The sequence below is a fragment of the Nannospalax galili genome, unplaced genomic scaffold (assembly GCF_000622305.1).
Source record: "Nannospalax galili isolate Female #2095 unplaced genomic scaffold, S.galili_v1.0 scaffold336, whole genome shotgun sequence".
Classification (NCBI taxonomy): domain Eukaryota; kingdom Metazoa; phylum Chordata; class Mammalia; order Rodentia; family Spalacidae; genus Nannospalax; species Nannospalax galili.
The window spans coordinates 6,742,013-6,765,228 of record NW_008343385.1 but is presented as its reverse complement, the minus strand read 5'-3'; the positions used below and the strand labels follow the sequence as shown (position 1 = coordinate 6,765,228).

Here is a 23,216-nt window from a genome sequence, read left to right as displayed (position 1 = left end):
CTATGTAGATTATCCCGGGAGGGCCTTGATCTCACAGAGACCTGCCTCTGTGTACTGAGCGCTGAGATACAAGGCAAGCACTACCACACTTGGCTCAATTTCAACTTTAAATTTCACATTTATCTAACTGCCTTTGGTTAAGAAAAACATGGTGAAATGAGCAGCACTTGCTCTGAGGTGAGTTGTACAACATATCTTTGATACTGTTTTTATCTCTTTTCTTTGATGGCCTTGTCACTGCTCTGTCCTGAGCTCCTGGGTAAGTGATTCTTAGGAAATTATCATTGCCCACTGACTCTCCTGCCACCTCGGAAGGCAGAAAGCACCCCCTTTGTTGTCTGCAACCATTTTCCTCAGGTCTAGGTCTGTCTGGTACTTGAGAAACGAAGACAATAGAAATGGAAGTGACTACAGGTGGTGTTATTACGGCATAAATAACCAACAACATACCAATAAGAACAAATTCAGAAATGGCTGACAGATTACAAACAGGTTTTCAAGTAAACCAACTGATAAGGGCATGAATCCATAATAAGAGAAATATTTAAGCCCTGAGAGAATTAGGAAATGCTTTAACATAAGGTACTCTTCTGTGTCCTTGAAATCATAAAGCAGCATCAATGGGTCACTAATACAAATGTCAAAGGGCAAAAAAGAGTATGCCACAAATGTAACTGTAAATCTTGTGATTTTTTTTTTAACTAAGGAATTTTATTTTATTTTTAATTTTCAAAATTTACCTATTTTTATTTTATGTGTATAAGACTGCTTTGCCTGCATACATATAAGTGCACCCATGCTGTGCAATGCCTGTGGAGGCCAGAAAAGACCAGAAGTCAGGTCCCCTGGAACTGCAGTTACAGATGGTCGCTAGCTGCCATGTGGGTGCTAGGAATTTTGAACCCAAGGTCCTTTGCAAGAACAAGTGCTCTTAACTGCTAAGTTATCTATGCAGCCCCCAAAGAAACTTTAATATTTAATCCAATATGCCCAAAATATTATGATTTAACACATAAGCAAATTACTGAGATTTTTAAAAAAAACCCTTTTATTGATTTTTTGGTGAATTTAATACAATATATTTTATATATATCCCCTCCCCTCCAACTATCTCCCACCCAACTCCATGCACTCTTGTACATGCGTGTATGTATGTATGTATGTATATATGTATGTATGTATGTATGTATGTATTAAGGCCTACAGAATGAGGTTTGTATATGTGTGCACACATGCCAGGCAGGCCAGGACTAGGGAAACCCTGTCAAAAAAAAAAAGAAGAAGAAAAGAAAGAGGGGCTGGAGAGATGGATCAGCGGTTCTGACATGGTGGCTACGAACCGTCCTTAACTCCAGTTCCAGGGGAATCCAAAGCCCTCTTCTGACCTCCATGGCACTGCACGACACAGGTGCACTCACATACATGCAGGCAATACACTCATACACATAAAAAATAATAAATTTTTTAAAAAAAGAAGAAAAAAGAAAAGGAAAGAAAAGAAAAGAGAAAGAAATGGCTCGGCAATTAAGAGCATTGGCTGCTCTTGCAAAGGACCAGGGTTCTGTTCCTGGCACCCATATAGTGAAATAGTGAATAACAAAAAGCTCTAACTCCAGCTTTAGGGGATCCAGTGCCCTCTTCTGGCTTCTGCAGAAATTGCATGCACCTACACACAGGCAAAATACTCCTACACATAAAAAATAAAAGTAAGTTGGGTATGGTGGTGCACATTTTTTATTCTAGCACCCGGGAGGCAGAGGCAGTCAGATAGAGCAGCCTGGTCTATAGCCTGTAACATAGTGAGTTCCCAGCCAGCTGGGGTTACAGGGAGACCCCGCCTCAAAATAATTAAATAAATAGATTAATTTAAAATTAAGAAATACAAATATAAAAGTATCTTTAAAGAAATTTATTAGAACTGAAACAGTGAAGTGATTTTCTTCTTGAAAGATGTCTTTAATATGAAGAACGAAATTTATCTTGCCTTCAGCCGAAAACCCAACCCATGTAAGGTAGGATTTCCTTGTCAGTGGAAGAGGGTCACCATGCAAAATTTGTTTTTTCTTTTGCCCCAGCTCTAGCAGTTGAACTCCAAGGCACTGGTCTCCATCAAACCCTGTACCTAGAAAGAATATGTAGATATAAATCAAGACATCAAAGGTTAGCTGGCCATATGCAGTCTCAACTGTTTTCTGTGAATTGATTTTGTGACATTCTTAAACCAGCACTATTTTTATGGTTAACCTATATGAGGACTCATTCAGGTATATTAAAAGCAGAATATGTTACATGGACTATATGAGGACTCATTCAGGTATATTAAAAGCAGAATATGTTACATGGACTATTTATCTTTTTTAAAAAAAATATTTTTATGTGTATGAGTGTATTGCTTGCATGTATGTGAGTGCACTCATGTTGTGCAATGCCACGTAGGTCAGAAGAGGGCTACGGATTCCCCTGGAACTGGAGTTAAGGATGGTTCATAGCCACCATGTGGGTGCTGGGAACGGAATCCGGGTCCTCTATAAGAGCACTCAGTGCTCTTAACTGCTGAGCCATCTCTCCAGCTCCACATGGATTATTTAAATGAAGTGCTTATTCATTCGCTCAAGAACATAATTAGCACCAGGCAATCACCCAGGGAATGAAGCTACAATGTGTGCTGAGGGCAGCAGAGCTTTTGGAAACCAACTAATTATATTACAAGCCCTAGATGCTGAACATGGAGCCTGGTGTTTTCCATGCTGGAGTTTGGTTTTGCTTTGGTATGACTATTTTTTGCTATGCCCTGGTTCTTCCATTTTTGAACATGACTGTTTATTCTTGGCTATCATATGATAGACAACTTATCTTTTATTTTATAGTTCACCATTAAGAGACTTTAGGGTTTAAAAATTTTTTATTTGTAATTATTGTATATGTGCACAAACACATGTGTGTAGATGCATATGCTGTGGCATGTATGTGGAGATCAAAGGACAACTCTTTGGAGTCATCTTTCTTTCCACCTTTTACGTGGGTGTCAAACTCAGATTGCCAGGTTTGTGTAGCAAGTGCATTTACCTTTTAAACAATCTCAATTGCCCAAGACTTTGGACTTTAAATATGCTGGAATAACTAAAGACTATGGGAACTTTTTTTTTTTTAATTTTATGTGTATGAGTGTTATGCCTGCATGTAAGTAAGTGCACCCATGTTGTGCAATGCCCACGGAGGACAGAAGAGGCTGTTGGATCCCCTGGAACTGGAGTTACGGACAGTTGTTAGCTGCCATGTGGGTGCTGGGATTCAAACCCGGGTCTTCTGTAAGAACGGTCAGTGTTCTTAACCACAGAGCCATCTCTCTAGCCTGACTATGGGAACTTTTAAAGTTGGAATAAATGCATTTTACATTATAAAATGGTCATGCATCAATGAGGACAAGTAATAGTAGGTTATGACTTAAAAGTGATGTGTTTGAGCCAGTCGTGGTAGCACACATCTTTAGTCCCAGCACTCAGAGGCAGGCAGATCTTTGTCAGCCTGGTCTACTGAGTTCCACGTCAGGTGGGGCTACAGGGAGACCATGTCTCAAAAAAAAAAAAAAAAAAAAAAAAAAAAAAAAAAAAAGTGATATGTTTGAGTGTCAAGCTGACAAGGGGTAGAGTTATAATACTGTTAATTCTCCATTTGACACTCTAGAGGGGGACAGGCCTCTGCATGTGCCTGTGAGGGATTATCTTGCTTGTATTATTTGAGGCAGAAAGACCTGCCACCCACTAGGGATGCCACCATTCATTCCCTGCTTAGGATCCTGAAATGTATAACCGGAGAAAGAGAACTGAGCAACAAACAACATACACCAATGAAAACAACGCGGACTCATTGCATATTTGATTTAATTAATTTTTGGTTGCTGTGTATTTAGAAAGTGTCTACTGTTGCTACATGTTTGTGACTGCCATTCAGTTCTGCAACCTCATATGGCAGTCACAACCCACAGTTTAAGAAAAATAATGACAGAAGAACAGCTAATGGAAAGGCCCTAAAGCAGAAATGAAATAAGCAAAGAGTTCACAGAATGGAGTGGCCAACAGAACACAGCATGAAATATGGTAGTAAGACATGAGGTTAAAGAAACAAAGCTGAGATCATGAAGGAGCAGTACAACACCTTGCGAAGACAAGTAGCTTGACTGCTACTCTAAAAATGAAGTGATGTCAGATTTACACAGAAAGGGGAGATGGTGTATGCTTTTAAAAAAGCACACAGGGGCCAGGCGTGGTAGTGCACGCTTTAATCCCAGAACTTGGGAGGCAGAGGCAGGCAGATCTCTGTGAGTTCAAGGCCAGCCTGGTCTACATAGTGAGCTCCAGGGCAGCTGGGGCTACAGGGAGACCCTGTCTCAAGAAAACCGAAAAAAAAAAAGCATCCAGGCTTCTGTGTAAAGAACAGACAGGAACTGGAGCCAGAAAACCTTAGGAGGCTTTGATAATCTGACATGACATATGACTGGGAGTTAGTATATGCAATAAAACAAGACAGACGCAGAATGGCTGCTCTATAGAACTGACACAATGATGATTTTACTACCATGGCGTGTAGGTACGTGGTTTGAGCATTTGTTTTTGGTTTTTTTTTTAGTCTTTCTGAGACAGGGTCTCCCTGTAGCCCCAGCTGACCTGGAACTCACTATGTAGACCAGGCTGGCCTTGAACTCACAGAGATCTGCCTGCCTCTGCCTCCTGAGTGCTGGGACTAAAAGGCGTGCATCACCATGCCCACTTGCATGGATGGTTAACATGCCATTTGCTGAGGTGATGAAACTATGTAAACAGCAAGTTAGGAATTTAAAAAAAAAAAAAAAAAAAGGTATTACTTTTATGGCCAAGTTGGGCACACATATGCTTAAGACCATAATTTTTGAGAAAATTCCCTAAAGCAGTGTTTCTCAAAACTGTATGGTATCAATTTCGAGCTACAACCAACACTTTAAAAAAGTGAAATCAAAAAGTAAATATTGTCCATGAGAATTTTATTTCAGCTACACTTGTAAATATATACAAAATGGCAAAGGAAAATCTATTTTTTACTGTGGCTATGCCATCAACGGACAAAAGGCCCTGACCTTCAGAGAGGACCAGGGAAGAGAGGGCTAACTCCAGCAAAAAGGTCAGCATAACAAGAGGAGCCAGCTCAAGTGGTAAAAAAGAAGAGTTAACCACAGAGCCATCCACATTTTTCCAAGTGAGGAAAAAAACAGGGAAAAGGATGTCATAGGGGCCAAGAAAGGCAGTGCTTCAAACAGAAGCTTCAAACCAACCAACCAGACAAAGAAAACCTCGATAAGGCCTGTCTTAATGAGTGGAGAATGAAGACAAAAAGTGAGAAAAAGCAACTTCTGAAAGTCATATCTGTGGCTGTTTTGGTCCTTTACACTAGGAGTTATAACTTAGAGATATTTAACCTAAATGACACGTTTTCCAAAAGATGATTTATATATGGAAATAATCAGGTTTTACCTTGGAATTCTCTATAATACAGTTTATAAATAGAGTATTCTCATTTTCCTTGCTATTGGTAAATACAGCAAAATTCTCTACATCCAAAGACTATACTGACACAAATACTATAAAGGAAGTATATAATCCCAAACAAAAAGAAGCTTAAGTAATTTCCATTTTAATTTACATCATGGTAAAATTATAAAACTGGAAAAAAGCCTACCTCTGTGATAAACAATGAAAAGTTGGTCTCCGTGTCCTGCCATAGACACCACAGGTCCAGGAAGGCAGAAGACCTCTTTCTGAACCCCTCCAATTGTAAATAATCGAAGGAGCAAGGTACTAGTGGCAGCAGCAACCCATCCTTGACCAAGACATATGGCTTCAATGTCCTCGCTCTGAGGCATATCAACTACCCACTCTTTACTTGAATCCCAGGAACTGAAGTGCAGGCAATGAAGCTTGCTGAAAAGTAAAACAAGGCAGAAACAAATCCAACTGTTACATATTTTCATATGTAACTAATCATGATAGCAACAGTTTATTTTTCTACTTAAATGATTCTAAAGAAAGTAATCGTGTGTGTGCATATGCATGTGTGTACTAGGGATACAGCCACTGCCTTGAACATGCTAAGCAAGCACTCTACAACCCCGTTACATCCCAAACCCATGAAATAACCTTAAAATGATCTATGTAAAAACAGTTAAGTCATATTTTGGAAGAATATTTGAAGATATAAAATAAGGTTAAATGGAAAAAAGGAGGCTAAAGGCTCTAAAGTGTGATTCTATGTCATAAATGCACACATACCCACAGCTAAGACTTTTTTTAAAAAGTGTCAAAACATTAAGTAATAGTTCTCTCACTGAAAAAAAAGGAATTGTCATGAAAGTCCAAACAGAGGAAAGAAAAGAAAAACAATCACGCATAATACCATCATTAAGACTATTACACTGCTAGAAACGCATACATTTCCAGCCTTCTCTCTTTATGCATTTGGAATGCAGATACCATAAAAATTGAAATCAGAGGCAGTAGTGATTCTTTGAATAATTTAGTATTTGATTTTAAAATAAAACAAACATTATATAGAGCCATGAAATATGTTTAAGGAGAACAAAGAGAAGAATATCTACCTATCAAAACATGTAAGGAAAACCAAAATTTTAAGCAAAACCAGAAAATTGATAAATATCACTGGTTTATTTATTTTATTTTTTGGTCTTTTTGAGACAGGGTCTCCCTGTAGCCCCAGCTGCCCTAGAACTCAATGTAGACCAGGCTGGCCTTGAACTCATAGAGATCCGCCTGCCTCCGTCTCCCAAGTGCTGGGACTATGGGCTTACAACACCATGCCCAGCTTAAATATCACTTTTTTTGATGTTATTTTCCTTTTTAAAATTTATTTTTCACTGGGCATGGTAGTGCATACCTTTAATCCCAGCACTCAGGAGGTAGAGGTAGGTGACCTCTGTGAGATCAAGGCCAGCTTGAGCTACATAGTGAGTTCCAGGCCAGATGGGGTACACAGAGACCCTGTCTCAAAAACAAATGAGAGAGAGAGAGAGAGAGAGAGAGAGAGAAGAAAATCTTTTGTCAAAGAGAGAGAACAAATCTTATAGTGGGAAACAAAACAAAACCCCAGGTCAATAGCTATCCAAGGCTACGACTGAATAAATCTCAAGGAAATAATAAAAGATATTCTATATTGATTATAGTAGTAGTTAGCTATGTATATAGAGATCCGTCTGAAATACAGGCATATTTTATTGCATATACATTATACTACAATAAGATAAATTTTAAAAGGAGTGGTTTCATAGAAAGATATCTAGAGGGCTAAATAGGAGTAGTTACATCTGCTGGGTGTGATGGCACATACCTTTAATCCCAGCACTTGGAGAGGCAGAGGCAGGGGAATCTCTGTGCATTCAAGGTCAGCCTGGTCTACATAGTAAGTTCCACGTTAGCTGTGGCTACATGGAGACCCTATCTCAAAAAAACCATCTGAGAGTAGAATTCTGAGGGAACTTTTTCTAAATATTCTAAACTTTTTTCAGTGAATGTTACTGTTCCCATAACAATACTAACAATATAAAATAAAACCTCATCTCTCACATTATAAATTACATCACATCACTTTATCATTTTGATATGTAGATGATGTAACAAGGAGACAATCAGAGCAAAACAGACACGTGTTCTGAGGCACTATGCTGGTGTTTGGACCAAGCTCTTCTTTCTGGTATTCCATACTACAAAAGATATCATTTGAGGACAGGTGTGATGGCACACTCCTTTGATCCCAGAACTTGGGAGGCAGAGGCAGGAGGGTCTCTGTGAGTTCAAGGCCAGCTGGGGCTACAGGCAGACCCTGTCTCAAAAAGTAAAAAAAAAAAAAAAAACCCAGGGGCTAGAGATGGCTCAGCGGTTAAGAGCACTGACTGCTCTTACAGAGGACCCAGGTTCGAGTCCCAGCACCCACATGGTGGCTACGAACCATCCTTAACTCCAGTTCTCAAAAAGACCAAATAATGATGATAATAATAATAATAAATAAAATATTTTTAAAAAACCCAAAAGATTTAATTTGATCTAACACTTTAATAATGCCAAACTTCCAAATAATCTTGACTTTACCTGGCTAGGTCATCAGTGCTTTCACATGCCAACAAAATAGCTTCATGGGAAAGATCTGCCACTGTGTAGTTCAAAGTGTTTGATAAGTGTGTGGCGTGGTGTATGGAGGTGTCATGGAACTCCACATCAATGGCATTGTCCTGCTCATCATTGTAACAGCGAATAATTCCAATAGAGTTCCACACCTAGAGTATGGAGAATCAATAAGAACAGGACCTCCTATAATCTATACCAGGAGAGTACAAATTTAAATATCAAGTTCAAATTGTATCAAGGTTCAAGTTAAGGGAATATTTTATCTAACTCAAAATCGTTTCAGGTAGCAGCAGTAATACCAGAGTGATAATTATTAATTATTCCCTTCCTTATAAGAAGGCACTTAGCAAATAAGGTATTTAACATTTAAAAAATTATATTACTATCATTAAAAAAGTACTTAACAACAAATCAAACTCTTTAAAACAAGTATTTCAATCTTGACTTTCTGTACAGATATAGATGTCAACAACAACAGATTTTTTTTTTCTTGTTCCAACTACCTGTTTATATTACAGGAAAAAATACATATATTATAAGGCAACATAAATAATTACTATTTGGAAAGTTTATCTTCCACTGATGTATATTATAGGCTTACACTATGCCCTAGTATTTCTAATAAAATTGGTGTATTATTTCTACAGTAATGTTTATAAATAAAATATTGACACTGCCAGATGGGGTGGCATATGTCTTTAATTCCAATACTCAGAAGGCAGAGGCAGGCAGATCTCTCTAAGTTCAAGACCAGTCTGATCTACGTAGAAAGACCTTGTCTCAAATAAATAAATATATATATGTGTGTGTGTGTATAAACATTAGTAATAATATGTATTTCTTGATGAGGATTACTAACACTACAAACAGCAATAACGCTTTATTATTTTTTTAATAAATATTTTTTTTATTATTTTTATTGAAGAGGCTGTCGGATCCCCTGGAACTGGAGTTAGGGAGAGTTGTTAGCTGCCATGTGGGTGCTGGGATTTGAACCCGGGTCTTCTGCAAGAACAAGCAGTGTTCTTAACCGCTGAGCCATCTCTCCAGCCCAAACACTTTATTATTTAACTTCATTCTTACTTAGTATTTACATTAAAATATGTACCAAGACATATTTCAATAAAAACCAACAAACAATAGTTCAATAAAACCAACAAACAAAATTTTCAGAATGGAAATCTTCAAATAACCAACAAATAAAATAAAAGTACTAAACTTTATCAGCTCTCAAACTTGCAGGAAAAATGTGTGTGCATGCATGCGTGTGTGTGTGTCTGTATAAAAACGAGAAATAAGGTTTGGAAATATTCCAAGAAGTATTACAAGAGAGTCATATTTATTTAGATTCATTATGTCATTTTGTAAATCAGAATTTTAACAAGATTTTCAATAAGAATGTTGAAATAAGATTAAAATTATTAGTTAACCATAAATCAACCATAAAATTACAATCATCCAAAATGCTTCAGTCCACTTAATCTAGGTTTTTAAAATTGTTTTTTAATCCAATAAACCACAATGAGAAAAAAATGCTGAAACTCTATGTAACAGTTAAGCGTAGACCTAAGGCTTACCATGAATCTATGAGTGAGATGCAAGGGTGTAGAACTTGGCTGGAATGGCTTTTGTCGGGGAGTTGGCATGGGCCCATCATAAAATGGCCTTTGGGATTTTATAAGGGGTAGACTGTGAATATTGCCTGCCTGATCATCTTCTTTCTCTTCTTTGAAAAGACCAGTTTGTAGCACTGTAGCATCTACAATACAAAGAATTACAAAAGAATAAAAAAATACTACTGACCTAGAAAAAGAAGCATTACAAAAACTGTCATGGTGACTTTCCTATTTATATTTAATGATAGTTAATTGATTTCATGTGATTGACACAATACTTGCCTCTTCCACTCTCCTAAAGAAATGTAAAAATGAGGCTGGAGAGATGGCTCAGTGGTTAAGAGTGCTGGAGGCACTTGTAGAGGACCTGGGTTCGATTCCCAGCACTCACATGGTGGCTAACAATCGTCCATAAGTCTAGTTCCAGGGGAATCTGACACTCTCTTCTGACCTTCACCTGTACTGCATGACACAAGTGCACTTACATACAAGCAGAAAATACACTTATACACATAAACTGAAAATAATAAATAAAATTGGATCTTAGGGAGTTCAAAGCCAGCCTGGTCTACAGAGTGAGTTCCAGGACAGCTGGGGAGCTGGGGCTACAGGGAGACCCTGTCTCAAAAGACCAAAAAATAAAATAAAATAAAATAAAATAAAAGTAAAGTAAAACAAAACAAAACAAAATAAAATAAAATAAAATAAAAAAAGAAAGCCGGGCGTGGTGGCCCATGCCTGTAGTCCCAGGACTTGGGAAGCAGAAGCAGGCAGATCTCTGTGAGTTTCAGGCCAGCCTGGTCTACATAGTGAGTTCCAGGACAGCTGGGGCTACTGGGAGACCCTGTCTCAAAAAAACCAAAAGAAAAAGAAAAAAAGAAATGCAGAAATGAGCCAGGCATGGCAACCCCATACCTTTAATCCCAGCACTCAGGGGGCAGAAGCAGGCAGATCTCTGTAAGGCCAGACTGGTCAACATAGTGAGTTCTGGGCCAGCTGTGGCTCCAAGGGAGACCCTGTCTCAAAAAAACCAAAAGAAAAAAAAAAAAAGAAAAAAGAAAGGAGGGAGGGAGGAAAGGAGGGAGGGAGAAATAATGCAAAAGCAGCTGGGCATGGTGGCTCTTGCCTTTAATCCCAGCACCTGGGAGGCAGAGGCAGGGGGAACTTTGTTAGTTTGAGGCCAGCCTGGTCGACATAGTGAGTGCCAGGACAGCTGGGGCTACAGGGAGACCTTGTCTCAAAAAGACAAAAAAAAAAGAACTATAATGATTATTGTGAAAAAAAAAATAATGTGAGCAATGTTTTGAGTTGTAAGATGAACTAATGGATTTTTTTTTCACAAAAGGCCAGCTGAACTATAATTACACAGACTTGGATATGTGGCCAACATTTTCTGGAAATGAATGAAGTGAGCCTGTCATGTAATAAAAATAACTGCAAGAATTTGTTGATAATGATAAAATCTGAGCATCCAAGCAAAAATTAAAAGACTGAAAAATTTATATTTTGCCACCATGAGATTTACTACTTTCTAATATTTAAAAACTTCTGGTAAGACTGAAAGTAGTACTAACAAATATAGTATACATTTATATTGAACAATGAAATATCAGTATGAAGGCTTGTAAATCTCAGGGAGCTAGTATTTTCTAAATTAAAGGCCTATACTACAAAATAAAACATAGCCAAAATATTTTATTTCAAGTTCAAGTTAGAGCAATGGATTTAAATTGAATAGAGTTAGTGGAAAGAGCTCATTTCAGTTTAAAGATTCCAAATTGTAAGCAAACTTTAAGAAACTATTATCCAGGCCAGGCATGGTGGTGCACACCTTTGATCCCAGCACTGGGGAGGCAGAGGCAGGAAGATCTCTCTGAGTTCAAGGCCAGCCTGGTCTAACATAGTAAGTTCCAAGCTAGAGGGATCCTGTCTCAAAAAGACAAAAAAAACCAAACAAAAAAACCCTAAACAAACAAACAAACCAACAAAAAAACAGCATTATTCACTGAGTTTCGGTAAAATATCAACTAATACCCACAATTCTTAGAGCTGACTTTTAAAATATTCCTCCGTGGAGTTGAAGAGATGGCTCAGTGGTTAAGAGCACTGGCTGCTGTTACAGAAAACACAGGTTCAAATCCCAGCACCCACATGATGGCTAACAATTGCCAGTAATCCAGTTCAAGGGAATCCAACACCCTCTTCCGACCTCCGCAGGTGTTGCACAACACAGATACACTTACATGCAGGTGTAACACTCATACACATAAAATTTAAAGAAAATCCTCCCTTTATATGTTATATAAGTGTACGAAGTCAGTTTGTCTTTTTATATCTCAGCAAGACTAGTACGCGATAAAAGTTAGTCCAGAGGCAGATAAAGGATTATCTGTCTGATTCAGCACTGCAAATAAACAATGCCACTCTTACTATTTTTTTGTTTAAAAAATTACTCATTTTGACATGAGTTTATAATGTTAAGAGGATACATTTTTCAATGTCATGGCTTTGATTTTAATTTTTTTTTAATATTTTTGTTTTTGTTTTTGTCTTTTTGAGACAGGGTCTCCCTGTAGCTCCAGCTGCCTGGAACTCACTCTGTAAACCTGGCTGGCCTCGAACTCACAGAGGATCCTCCTGCCTCTGCCTCCCGAGTGCCGGGTTTAAAGATGTGCGCCACCAAGCCCAGCTCTACTGTCAATTTTACTGAGCTAATTTCTATTATTTTCTTGTTTGGAATATAATTTCATCCTTTTTCAGTTTGTTAATTTATACTTAAGCATTTAGACTGTAGCTCTAAACACTAAGCCACCCATGGTGGCTTTAATAAAGATTTGGAAATACTAATCAACAAGGTGAATTATCACATGCACAAAGTCAAATTCATACCAGCTGAGTTTTCGTCATCTCCTAGGATGTGGTTTCGCTGTCTTGTACGACCTGAAGTCAGCATGAGGTCATCATCATCCTCATCCTCATTTATAATCCCTTTTGAAAAAGAAGGGATCTCAACTGCATTGTCATTCAGAAAATCTCCAGCATTACTTGCATCATCTCCATCAAAAAGATCATTGTAATCATTTTCCACTCTGCTAGACACCTTGAGAAAACATATATAAATTAGAATGCAATTAGTAAGTTATTTGGAAAAACAATTATTCAAAAGACAGCTTTTTCTTTTGTTTGTAATGTGGTGCTGGAGACAAGCCCAGCTCCTTGTACAAACTAGGAAAGAATTCTAGCACTAAAGTATGTCCTAGACCCCCAAAGGCACCCTTCTTTTCTGTTTTGTTTTTTATTATTTTATTATTTTTTAAAATAGCAGTGCCCATGAAGGTTCAGAAGGCATCAGATCCCCTGGAAGTGGAGTTACAAACAGCTGTTAGCCACCAGGTGGGTGGGGTGCTGGGAATCAAACCTCAGTCCTGTGCAAGAGCAGCCAATGCTCTTAACCACTGAGCAATTGCTCTGGTCTGTTTTTAATTCTTTTAAGTAAGTTAAATGATTTTTTTTAATGATTGCTTTTATTTGTACAAGTGTTTTGATTGCCAGTATGTTTATTGGTATGTGTGCAGTGCTTGCCAAGGCCAGAAGAGGGCAATAGAGTCACCATGTGGGTGCTGTGCGTGCACTGAATATGGGTGCTCTAGAAGAACAGCAAATGCTCTTAATGAGTCACCACTCCAGGCCCTTGTTTTGTTTTTGAAACACAATCTCATATAGCCCACACTGGCCTCAAGCTCACTATGTTACCACAGCTGTCCTTGAACTTCTGATCCTGCCTCCTCTATCTCCTCAAGTGCTAGAATTACAGGCATACACCACCACACCTGGCTCCTAAAGGTAGGTAGGTATATATATATATGTGTGTGTGTGTGTGTGTTTGTGTGTATATATATATAAAAACTAAAAACTCTGCCAAGTAAGCAAATAGCTGTGATATAAGAATGATTAGTAATACTTTTTTTAAACCCTTTGTTTGAGGTCAGAGGACATGACAGGAATACAGGGGCAAACATTTAAGCAAATACCAGATGACGGCCACTACTTGCAGATACCATCACGCAGCACTACTAAGCCTGCCCACTTTTTGAGTTCTACTGCAAAAAGTACAACTCTTCATTTCCTTCTCTTTATCTCTTTTTCAGATACTGGCTAGAAGCATGCTTTCCCCGACGCTCTGGGCTTTCTCAGTCCTCTAAACTCAACCTCCCAACCCCTCTACCTTTCTACTGCTGCTTGCTAATCTCCATGTCTAGTTTAAAGGAAGTGACTTTCCTCTTCTCTATCTCCTTCCTTCTCAGCAACTGCTAGAATTTTCAGCTTGCCTGCTCTATTGTTTTCCAGTCAAACTCTAATAAAATCATCTTTGAACTTCCTTCTGAGTCAGTTTCTTAAATTCTCTTATTTATTAGTAAGACTAAGAACCCACAAAATGGAACTCCGATTTCTCTGGTAACATGTGGTAACCATGAAGGGACACTAAAGAATCTCTGGCTTTCTGCCTCCACTACCACCATGGCAGCCTCTGAAAAGCTTGTGGTAAGGGGGTAAGGTAGGAACAGCTTTTAAAGATCGCCCTTGAATGCACCCACACTGCAGAAGATGGAATCATGGATGCTGCCAATTTGAAGCAGTTCCTTCAGGAGAGAATCAAAGTGAATGAAAAAGCTGGGAATCTTGGTGGAGGGAATGTAACCACAGAAAAGTGCACAAGCAAGATCACTGTAACTTCCGAGGTGTCTTTTCCAAAAGGTCTGTGAAATAGCTCTCCAAAAAATACCTGAATAATCTACATGATTGGTTACATGTAGGCACTAACAGTGAAGAGTTATGAATTATGTTAGTTACAGATCAACCAGGATCAGAAAAGTGAAAATCAAAACACGTATCTGGAATGTTTTGTATGAATTCATAAATAAACTTTAAGAAAAAAAATGCCTCTGAGGACAGAAGACGTCCTACAACTTAGAACCTATCTAGAAATGATTCCAACAGCTATCAAAGTGCCTGAAAGCAAATCCTGGGTTCACCACTCTTGAGTCAACCCTTAGAGGCCAGGTATGAGCATTATCAAGGGATTAAAATTCATCTTCAAATAGGGATGCAGAAAAAACAAAACGTACAAAAAGAAAAGTATCAAAACGTAAGCAAAAGTTTATCCCTCCGGTGATCCTCCAGAATAAAAGTCCCTTCACATTACTATAATAAACTCACTACACAATCCCTCATTTCTATTATAAGACATGATTTTGTTTTTGTTTGCTGCAGAGGTATGTAGCCCACGCTAACCTGGAATTTTTTTTAAAAAAAATAGTTTATTATTTTTATTTTCTGTGTATGTGTGTATTTCCTGCATGTAGGTAAGTGCACCCGTGTTGTGTAATGCCCGTGGAGGTCAGAAGAGACTGTTGGATCCCCTGAAACTGGAGTTATAAACAGTTGTTAGCTGCCACGTGGGTGCTGGGATTTGAACCTGGGTCTTCTGCAAGAATAGTCAGTGTTCTTAACCGCTGAGCTATCTCTCTAGCCCTCTAACCTGGAATTTTTGATCCTCCAGCCTCAGCTTTGTGAGTGCTGGGATTACTCGGGTGCCACCACATTGCCTGACTTCTCATCTACTTCACTTTTGAACAAGATATTACTCAAGTGAGACACATTTGTTTTATATCAACTCCCTTAAAGCTTAGGGTGATTTTGTTGTTGTTGTTGTTGTTAATGCTTATAGAAATAAGGAAATAGAGCCAATAGAAACATAAGGAGGGGGCTGGAATGATAGCTCAGCAGTTAAGAACACTGGCTGCTTTTGCAGAGGACCTGGGCTCCATTCCCAACACCCACATGGCAGCTAATAACCATCTATAACCAGTTTCAGGGGACACCCTCTTTTGACCTTGGTGGTCATTGCACAACATGGGCACCCCTACATGCAGGTAATATACTCATACACATAAAATAAAAATTATATATATACACAAGGAGATAAGGAAACTCAACAAAGATTAAATCAGCATTTCCTGGGAATGTAAACTTATTGCAGGAGTTAGGTGTCACTACAAACAAGTCTTTAGGATCATTTACAAGGTGAAATAATAAGCAGACACTGCAGAAGCTACAACTTATTTCTACAAGACCAAAGAAACCATACAAATGTTGAGCCAATGTATAACTATATTTTTGTACTATTAGATTCTAATCAGAACACTATTAAGGGATTAAAAATCAATATATCACAAATCTTTTAATTGGAAGTAAATATAATTATGTTTTGGAAAGTTAATGCTTAATAAAAAGAGAATAAAAGTACTACTAAACTCATACATTTAAACATAGAATTTTAGTAATTAATTAAATTAACGACTAGATAGTGTACGACATTTAACTGTTCCAACTATAGCCCTAAATTTCATAAACAAATGTTAGCCCAAAACATTTTTGGGATTTTTTTTTTTTTTTTAAAACTAGGGAAAAAAACTTTTTTTTTTTTGCTTTGCATTTAGGATAGAGTATATAAAAATGCTAACTAGTGTTAAGACAGAAATATGTACTATGATGAATAAGACCAAAATGGAGAAAATGTTCAATTTTACATAGGATTAAAGATTCAGTAAGAATGCTTTGGATTGAAACTTTCTGTTTTTTGTTTTTTGGACTTTTTGAGACAGGGTCTCCCTATAGCTCCAGCTGTCCTGGAACTCACTATGTAGACCAGGCTGGTCTTGAACTCAGAGATCCACCTGCCTCTGCCTCTCAAGTGCTGGGACTACAGGCGTGCATCACCATGCCCAGCCCCTATTAAGTTTTTAAAAAATTTTTATGTATCTGAGTGTTTTGCCTGCATGTATATATGTATATGTGTAGCATATGTATGTGTACCACCTGTGGGACTAGAGGGCCATCCAATCCCCTGAAACTGGAGTTACAGACTAATGTGAGCTGCCATGTGGGCACTGGGAACTGAACCTGGGTCTTCGGAACTAAACCCAGGTCTTCTGCAAGAGCAGTCAATGCTCTTAACCACTATCTCTCCCTTTTATTACTACTTTGAGACAGGGTCTCACTAAGTTGCCCAGGTTGACCTTAACTTGCTATGTAACCTAAATTTTAGCTCTAAAACATTTATCTAACAATCCGTAGAACACACAAATACAAAAAAAATAGCATTTTATAAAGAAAATTCCTTAGAAAAGCATCAAATAGAGGGAATAAAATTTCCCAGTAAAATATTTATGAGAAGGGTTGAAAATATGACTCAGCAGCTAAGAGCACTAGCTACTCTCGCAGAGGACCCAGGTTCCCAGCACCCATATAGTTAATGTCCCTAACTCCAGTTCCAGTGGATACAACACTTTCCTCTGGCCTCCACAGGTATTATGTGGTACAATTACATACATGCAGGAAAACACTGACACACATAAAATTTTTTAAAAATCAAAAAATATTTTAAAATCTATGAGAAATATTAAGTTGAACAAATTTAAAACCACTTGTGATTATTGAGCATCAAGGATAACTTGAATTGTAATTTCACAAGAAAACAAGGTAGTTTACATATTTTCTAAATCCATACAAATACAGAAACAATTGGAAGAAACTGTTCTAGTACATTACCTTATTGCTCGACATTTTTCCACTGGGGTCACAAACATTTTCCAGGAGCCCAAGATTTCCTTGCGCATCAGTATAAGATATTTGACCACAAGCAGGATGCCAGGACAGGCCACAAATTGCATAACCTTTTTCATGTTTTATCCTAAAAATGAGAAACAGTGCATAATCAGTTGGGCTGGGAATGTAACTCAGGTAGAGCACTTGCCTAGCATGCATTCAAGCCCAAGCATCACCAAACAAATAAGCAAACAAACACTGTACATTTAGGTTTTGGGTAAGTTTCAATGAGAAATTTACATAGTGCTGGTGCTGGCAAGATAGCTCATCGGTAAGGGAACTTGCCACCAAGCCTGATGACTGAATTTAACCCCTAGAATACATATGATAGGAGAAGAGAAGGGACTCATGAAAGCTGTCCTCTGAGCTGACAGTACACTCTGGTGTACAAACCCACATGCCCACCCAACCACATGTATAGACATCAAAAATAAATGTAAAAAAATGGTTTTTACAATCTAAAAGCTATTTTCATTTTGATTAGTCGAAACTTTGGAAAATTTCCTAACAATAACAAAAAAGAAATGAATGAGGAACAAAATACTAAATCATACCTTTCCATGCAGTCTTTGGTTTCTACATTCCAAACTACAATTAAGCCATTAATGGTACCTGCAGCTAAATATTGCCCACAGGGAGACCAGGTTACTATATTGAGAGCCTACAAAGAAACAGTTAATAAATAACGGTGTTGTATATCTGAAAACTACTCATTTTATTATCCCAAATTTAAAGTTTTTAGACCCTAGACTATAGAGCCGGGTGTGGTGGCACATGCCTGTAGTCACAGCACTCGGGAAGCAGAGACAGGTGGATCTCTGTGAGTTCAAGGCCAGCCTCATCTACAGAGAGACCCTGTCTCAAAAACAAAAACAAACAAACAGAAAGACCCTAGATTATATTATTCTAATTTCATTTGCTATATAAATGGCAAGATAAAGTAACCTTACTTTTAACTTTCTTTTTCTATAATACCCAACTATTACCAGGGATTATTTTGTTGGTCAGGAGAAAATTAATACCAGCCCAATTTTTAAAGTGAAATATAATAAAATGCTACTCATTCTGAAAAGAGAAGCCACAAGAACTCTTAACCGTCAAGATGAAGACAGCAGCAAGTGAAGCCAACCTTAGGATGTCACTGCTGATATGCCGAGACTGTTTCCTTTACTGCAAAACCACACAAGTCTAAGAGAGTCAACGAATATAGATCCGTAACTTTTTTGCTCTAAGATTTGAGAGGAATGAAATGAGAGACAGAATCAGAAAGAGTAAGAAATTCTGGAGGATATAATCACAAGTCTTACTGTGACTCATGATAAAAATTCAAGAATAACTTGTTCTAACATTGGGTTAAGATTAATTTTACTTCTTATAAATTTATTTTTGGGGTATTTTTTGGGGGGGGGGTCTTTTTGAGACAGGGTCTCCCTGAAACTCCAGCTGTCCTGGAACTCACTATGTAGACCAGGCTGGCCTTGAACTCACAGAGATCTGCTTGCCTCTGCCTCCCGAGTGCTGGGATTAAAGGCATGCGCCACCACGCCCAGCTGGAGAGATGGCTCAGCGGTTAAGAACACTGACTGTTCTTGCAGAAGACCGGGGTTCGAATCCCAGCACCCACATGGCAGCTAACAACTGTCCTAACTCCAGTTCCAGGGGATCTGACAGCCTCTTCTGTTCTCCACTGGCATTGCATGACACAGGTCCACTTACCTACATGCAGGCAATACATGCATACACATAAAATAAAAAATAAAAAAATAAAAAAACATTTATAAAAAATTATTGTTTTATTATTTTTATTTTCTGTGTATGAGTGTTATGTCTGGATGTATGTACATGCATCTGGGTCATGCAATGCCTGTGGAAGTCAGAAGAGGGTGTCGGATCCCCTGTAACCAGAGTTACAGACCACTGTTAGTCGCCATGTGGATGCTGGGAACCAAACTCGGGTCCTCTCCAACATCAGCCAGTGCTCTTTACTACTGAGTCACTGCACCAGCCCCTATAAATATATATTCTCATTAAATCTCACTAAAGAAAAACACCATATAGGCTCTGACAAAGATCTACCTAGTGTCCAGTTATTGATCAAATGAATGAAAGCTGAGGTGGCATAAGACAGGCACATATATAACCTGGTGCTGTTCTTTATTTCCTGTATTTAACCACAACTGTCATTTCATGAAGTAAGCATTAAATATTCTCTATGGCCACTCAAAGTCGCTTACAAAACCTACCTGAGAGATAGAGCTATCTGAAAGATCAAAAGGGTTACTCCAAGTTTCTCTCCAATACAGCTTTACAGATTTTTCCACAGGAATTGCTAGTAACTATAAGGAAAGACGAACAAAAATTTACATTAAATTTAATTTTCAGAGGGAAAAAAAAACATAAAATTAATCAAAACCTACAAAACATAAGAGAAATCTGAATTTCAAGTACTAGTAACAAACCTCAGAAGATCATTTAAAATTTTGATTAAACAAGAAATGGGTGCCCTGACGCTATTACTTATAATGAACACAGAACCAGTAGCTACTATGTCTCTATGTATGTATTTTACATTTCTTCTGTGTGTGTCTGGGTACATACATGCTTTGGTGCACAAGTGGAGGTCAGAGATTCTCCCGTTCCACCATGTGAATTTCCATGGATCACACACACCCAAGTCATCTGGCCTGGAAGAATGTGCCCTTATCCACTGAGTCATTTCATCAGCCCCTTACAATTTCTTATTATTTCTAAAGGAATCTAGCTTTCTACAACTCATTTACTGGAAGGACTTATAGCTATATCTAAAAAGTAATCTCATTTGCTAGTTGGAAATAAAGTCAGTACTTTTTAAAAAAAATTATTTTTATTTATTTATTGTATATGTACATGCATGTGCGCATGTGTGTACCACAGAATGCACGTGGAACTCAAAGGACAACCTGCAGGAGTTGGTTCTGCCCCTCTACCACATGGGTCCAGGGATTGAACTTAGGTCATCAAGCTTGGTAGCAAGCACCATTCCCACTGAGCCATCTCACCAGCCCAAAGTACTTTTTCTTGTTTAATATATTCTTCCCAAAAAACACATTAGTAGAAAGATAAATCTGTGAAAGGCTGAGGGATAGCTCAATGGCAGAACATATACTTAATATATGCAAAATCCAGGACCTCCAGCCCTCAAAAATAAACTCCTAAAAAAAGCCGGGTTTGGTGGTGCATGCCTTTAATCCCAGCACAGGCAGAGGCAGGCAGATCTCTAAGTTCAAGGCCAGCCTGGTCTACATAGTGAGTTCCAGGCTAGCTGGGGCTACAAGGGGACCCTGCCTCAAAAAGACCAAAAAAAAACCCCAAAAATAAAAAACAAAAACCTGTGTATTTTTCCATTTTTTTAAAAAGAGATTAACAAACTGGACATGACGTCACATACCTTTAATCCCAGCACTTGGGAGGCAGAAGCAGATACATCTCTGTGAGATCCAGGCCAGCTTGGTCTACAAAACTTAAGTTCTAGGTCAGATGGAGCTACAGAGAGCTCCCTTCTCAAAAAACAAACAAACAAGATCAACAAATAGTAAAACTATACTAATGTCAGTATTTTTTAAATTAGGTTAATGTTTTGAAGGCAAATATACTAGATTCCCTTTAGTTTAACCATCACTGTAATTCAGATTTTTTTTTTTTTTTTTTTTTTTGAAACAGAATCTCCCTATAGCCCTAGCTGGCTGGAACTGGCTATGTAGACCAGGTTGACCTCAAATTCACAGAGATCTGCCTGCTAAGGGCTAGGATTAAAGCCTGTATCACCATGCCTGTTAAATAACATGGCATTTTCAAAAAATATGGAACACTTCATGAATTTGTGTCAACCTTGCGTAGGGACCATGCTATAATTCTCTGTATCATTCCAATTTTAGTATATGTGATGCCAAAGCAAATGCACACTCTTAAAATGTTCACGTGGAAGCTGGGTGTGGTGGTATATGCCTGTAATCCCAGCACTCAGGATGCAGAGGCAAGGAGATCCTGAGTTTAAGGTAGCCTGGGTAGTCCCTGTATTAAAAATCAAAAAAACCGCTGGGCATGGTGGCGCACACCTTTAATCCCAGAACTCGGGAGGCAGAGGCAGGCGGATCTCTGCGAGTTCAAGGCCAGCCTGGTCTACATAGTGAGTTCCAGGACAGCTGGAGCTACAGGGAAACCCCATCTCAAAAAGACCAAAAAAATAAAAATAAAAATATAAATAAATAAATACCCAAAACAACAACAAATCATTTCTCAATCAGGTCTAGTTCTACTAATCAATGTTAAATATAAGTATAGACTATAAAAGAATGCATCTGAATAGGATGTGGTAGCACAAGCCTGTAATTCCAGCACTCAGGAGGCAGAAATAGGATCAGGAGATCAGAGCCATCCTTGGCTACATAGCAAGTTTGACCCTGTCTCAAAAGAACAAATCAAAACAAAACAAAGACTGCATATGTAAAGTATTTATAAAAGTACTTAAGTATGGGGTTAGAGAGATGGCTCAGAGGTTAAGAGCACTGGCTGCTCTTGCAGAGGACTCAAGTTCAAATCCCAGCACCCACATGGCAGCTAACAATCATTCATAACTCCAGTTCCAGGGGATGATGCCCTCTTTTGACCTCCGCAGGCACTGCACAACATGAGTGCACTTACATATACCCAGGCAATACATTCATACACATAAAATAAAAATAATAAATAAAAAAGAAGCATTTAAGTATACATGTATCTCTTTATTAATAAACAGTAGCATTCTACTTATATCTACTATTCTGTAGCTTGATAGTTTGTACTTAATAATCTTAAAGTTTTTTTATGAGCGCATGAAGTTATTCCTCACCTAACACAGAGAAACCTTGCTTTCAGGATTACCAAAATTTATTTAACCACTTCTCTACAAATGAACACCTAAGATGTTTCCAATCTTATTGAACGGCATGATATTTCTGTTAAATACTGCAGTGCACATGTATAAATACATCTATAGGACACACCTAGAAGGAGCACTGAGTCATTTATTCGGATCAAAACTTTCAAATCTCTTCAACACTGCATGTAAGCCTGTTTGAGAGTTGTTCCATTAAGCATGAATGAGAAGAAAAATACAAAATAATTAATGTGAAATGCATAATGAAAAACAATCTATAAAATGTTGAAATGTGTGCTGGTGAGATGGTTCAACAGGTGACAGCATTTGAGGCAAAAGCATGACAGTCTGATAAACTGAGTTTGATCCCCAAACCTATGTTAAAGGTGGAAGGAGAGATCAACTCCACAGTTGTCTTCTGGCCTCCACACACACTCACACATCATACACAGCATACACACACAATATTTTTTTGTGTTAAATTTGAAATGCTTCTTGAAGCATTTCAGTATTAATTATTTGGCTTGGAATTCTGAAATGTATAATACAAATAAAATTACAAATAAAAACCAAACTATCCTCACATTAAAAGTTAACAAGGACTAAAAGAATTCAAGGGTTGAAAAATAAGTATCATTTACCTTTCCAGTTTTGGGCTGCCAGGCAAGTCTGCAGATGGATTTTGCATTTACTACATCATTGCATTTTTGGAGTAGAGGCCAGCTAATAGCACATGTCTAATTTAAAAAAAGAAGTTTTTTTTATCAAAATGTTTTCCAAAATATATGCAGAACTGAGTTACACTTAATATGTGGTTTCTTCCATTTGATATATGTCCTGAAAAAAAGCCACTTAATAGAATAGCCCATATAT

The 23,216-nt window shown here is 38.0% G+C and overlaps 1 protein-coding gene, 1 non-coding gene and 1 pseudogene across 2 annotated transcripts in view; 1 reads left to right on the top strand and 2 right to left on the bottom strand.

Moving 5' to 3' along the window:
* The window catches only part of Wdhd1 (WD repeat and HMG-box DNA binding protein 1), a 72,179-nt gene that overhangs the window by 36,909 nt on the left and 12,054 nt on the right, over positions 1-23,216 (bottom strand). Inside the window, exons 6-14 of the mRNA XM_008839541.3 lie at positions 22,985-23,080; positions 19,693-19,785; positions 18,004-18,110; positions 17,393-17,534; positions 12,671-12,881; positions 9,743-9,924; positions 8,130-8,314; positions 5,710-5,951; positions 1,985-2,122 (exon numbers count right to left, since the gene is read on the bottom strand). Coding sequence (XP_008837763.1) covers positions 1,985-2,122; positions 5,710-5,951; positions 8,130-8,314; positions 9,743-9,924; positions 12,671-12,881; positions 17,393-17,534; positions 18,004-18,110; positions 19,693-19,785; positions 22,985-23,080 — 1,396 coding nt within the window. The remainder of the gene's footprint in view (positions 1-1,984; positions 2,123-5,709; positions 5,952-8,129; positions 8,315-9,742; positions 9,925-12,670; positions 12,882-17,392; positions 17,535-18,003; positions 18,111-19,692; positions 19,786-22,984; positions 23,081-23,216) is intronic.
* Positions 14,300-14,691, top strand: LOC103739251 (annotated as a pseudogene).
* LOC115071441 lies at positions 21,283-21,391 on the bottom strand. The gene has a single exon (XR_003850529.1). It is a non-coding gene; the product is annotated as a U6 spliceosomal RNA (small nuclear RNA).